The sequence below is a fragment of the Staurois parvus genome, unplaced genomic scaffold (assembly GCF_062004578.1).
Source record: "Staurois parvus isolate SC_StPar_1 unplaced genomic scaffold, SC_StPar_1.0 ptg001896l, whole genome shotgun sequence".
Taxonomy (NCBI): Eukaryota; Metazoa; Chordata; class Amphibia; order Anura; family Ranidae; genus Staurois; species Staurois parvus.
In genome coordinates, this window is record NW_028319692.1 from 110,929 (window position 1) to 113,632 (window position 2,704).

The 2,704-nt window shown below is 40.7% G+C and overlaps 2 protein-coding genes across 2 annotated transcripts; both read right to left on the bottom strand.

Annotated features, from left to right (window-relative positions):
* LOC149433860 (general transcription factor II-I repeat domain-containing protein 2A-like) lies at positions 1-882 on the bottom strand. The gene has a single exon (XM_089664356.1). The coding sequence runs from the start codon at positions 880-882 to the stop codon at positions 1-3; it is 882 nt and encodes a 293-aa protein (XP_089520482.1).
* A 96-nt stretch (positions 883-978) lies between these two features.
* LOC149433861 (general transcription factor II-I repeat domain-containing protein 2-like) lies at positions 979-1,824 on the bottom strand. The gene has a single exon (XM_089664358.1). The coding sequence runs from the start codon at positions 1,822-1,824 to the stop codon at positions 979-981; it is 846 nt and encodes a 281-aa protein (XP_089520484.1).
* Positions 1,825-2,704: the final 880 nt, after the last annotated feature.

Below are 2,704 nucleotides of genomic sequence, written 5' to 3' on the forward strand. Positions count from 1 at the left end.
TCAATGTTTGTTTTTAATATAGTTCATGTTGGAGAAGACCTGCTCACATACATATGTGGAGCCGAAGATCGAAAGCACTCCAAATGCATACTTTTTCATGTTTATATAAGTGTTGGGGATAGCATTCCAGGGTTCAAATACAAGTTTGTCCTGTTTGGGAAGGTTTTTAATATCACTCCATTTATGATTCTGTGCCAGAATGGCCTTCTGCCGGGCAACATCCTCAAGAGTAGCGGTCAAGCATTTAAACTTGGACACCCATATATCTTTGTCGGCTATATCGGCCAATTCCATCTCAAGATCAGGTTGACTTACACCTGCAAATGCAGTCATATTCAATAGGGATGGATCGATCGCCAGGGGAATGACAGGGAAGGATAATGTGTTTTTTTCCTCTCTGAACTCACAGAATCGTTTCCCAAACGAACTTTGCATTGTGGTGATTGCAGACTTGAAATATTCCAAATTGATTGTATCATGACTTTGTTTGAACTCTCTCAAAGAGGGAAAGTGAGACAGTGTACCTCTCTGTAAATCTTTGATAAACACTGTCAACTTGCGCTCAAAAGCCAAAACCTCTTCCAGCATGTGCAGAGCTGTGCCTCCTTTCCCCTGAAGGGTTGTATTTAGCGTGTTTAGATGTGCTGTCATGTCTACCATAAAATGTAATTTTTCCAGCCACTCTGGCTGTTCCAGCTCAGCAAAGGTGAGCTCTTTGCTGGCCAGGAAGGTTTTTACTTCTTCTAAACATGTGACAAAGCGTTTTAGCACCTCGCCTCTGGACAGCCACCGAACCTTGTTGTGGAGCAGGAGGTCAGAATATATGCTTTCCACTTCATCCAATAACAAACGGAACTGGCGGTGGTTTAAACCCTTTGCCATTATCTTATTAACAATTTGAATTATCACATCCATCACTTTTGTGCATTCTGGCGGAAATGTTTGAGCACATAATGCCTCTTGGTGCAGGATGCAATGTTATGACAGCAGCGTTCTACCAAGCGCCTTCTGCAGTAGAGCCACAAAGCCCTTCCGTGCACCTCTCATACTCGGTGCCCCATCAGTAGCCACTGAGACCAGGTGTTTGGTGTTTATTTTTTTAGCAGTTAAAAAGTCCAGAACAGCCTTACAGATATCCTCACCCCTTGTTTGGTCTTTTAGTGGTATCAGCTCAATCAGTTCTTCCTGTGGCCCAAAAGAGTTCACATAACGACAGAGCAGTGCTATTTGTTCAATATCACCTTTATCTTTGGACTCATCACAGGCGATGGAGTACGCCACAGCTGAATTAATGTCTTGAATTTGCTGTTTGCTAATGTTTTCTGCCATTTTTAGGGTTCTGTCTTTGACAGTCTTCGCAGAGAGTGGCATGTCTTTGATTTTCTGTCCAATTTCATTCTTGTTTTTGAAGTCCATGTATAGATGTTCCGAAATCTTAATGAATGTTTCTTTTATATACTCTCCATCTGTGAAGGGCTTCCCGTGCTTGACTATTTCCTGAGCGGCCACAAAACTAGCATATGTTGTGGAATTTGCAGACTTCACCCACTTCTTGAAATTATTTTTGCTCATATTAACCTTCCTCATAAGTTCTGCAACGGCTTTTCGTCTCTCATCTCCATCTGGATATTTTTCAGCAAAGGCTGTGTGTTTATTCTGGAAATGCCTTGCAACATTGGACTTTTTGTGGTTTGCTAATTTCTCACCACATATTAAGCATACTGGTAAACCAATCTCGTCAGTAGAGAATGCAAATGATTCTGTCCATGTATCATTAAACACTCTGTTTTCTTCAGAAATTTTTCTCTTCTTGCCTTTATCCATGGCTGACCTACCAGGGGGTCGAAAACAGCGACGTAAGTAGAAATCACAGGGCCCATGCCAAAATTTGCTATGCCCACCCCCCTCAAGTTCCAGCCACCCCCTCCCCTCGTTTCCCTGCAACCTGTGTCAAAATTGTTTGATATGTCTGCCGCACTACCACTGTACCGCTAAAAATCACAGATCACCGCCATTACTGGTAAAAAAAAGAATAAAAATGCCATAAATCAGCAGATGCGGCAATGTGTGCGCAAACAAATCAATGTACGCTTGCGATTTTTTTTTTTACCAAAAACAAGTAAAAAAATACATATCGGCCAAACTGATGAATACATTTTTTTAAATATTTTTTTGGATATGTATTATAGCAAACAATTATTTAAAAATGTTATTTTTTTCTAAATTGTCGCTCTTTTTTGGTTTATAGCGCAAAAAATAAAAACCGCAGAGGTGATCAAATACCACAAAAAAAAGCTCTATTTGTTTGAAAAAAAGGACGCCAATTTTGTTTGGGTACAACGTCGCACGATCACGCAATTGTTAGTTAAAGTGACGCAGCGACAAATCGCAAAAAGCGCTCTGGTCATGAAGGGGGTTTAAGGGCCCAGTAAGCAAAGGGTTAATCAGGGCCACAGTGTATCGTCATAATCACAATCATAGCCTTAGGTAAATATGAGGGCCCCATGTAATCCAAATTATAAATATATTATTATATTATTGTCACTTTTCTATTAATATTTTTTTAACCCCCCTCAGAACTACTTTTCATAGAAAACGTTAAATTAACTTACCTTTTTTTGTTCTTCACTCCCGCGCAGTGCTGTGTTCTTCACGCTCATGCAACGCTAGCTCACGCTGGTTTCGGCTCTGTCACTCCTCCCTC

Coding starts and splice junctions, on each gene's coding strand:
- LOC149433861 (XM_089664358.1), bottom strand. CDS start 1,824: ATGGATAAAGGCAAGAAGAGAAAAATTTCTGAAGAAAACAGAGTGTTT.
- LOC149433860 (XM_089664356.1), bottom strand. CDS start 882: ATGGCAAAGGGTTTAAACCACCGCCAGTTCCGTTTGTTATTGGATGAA.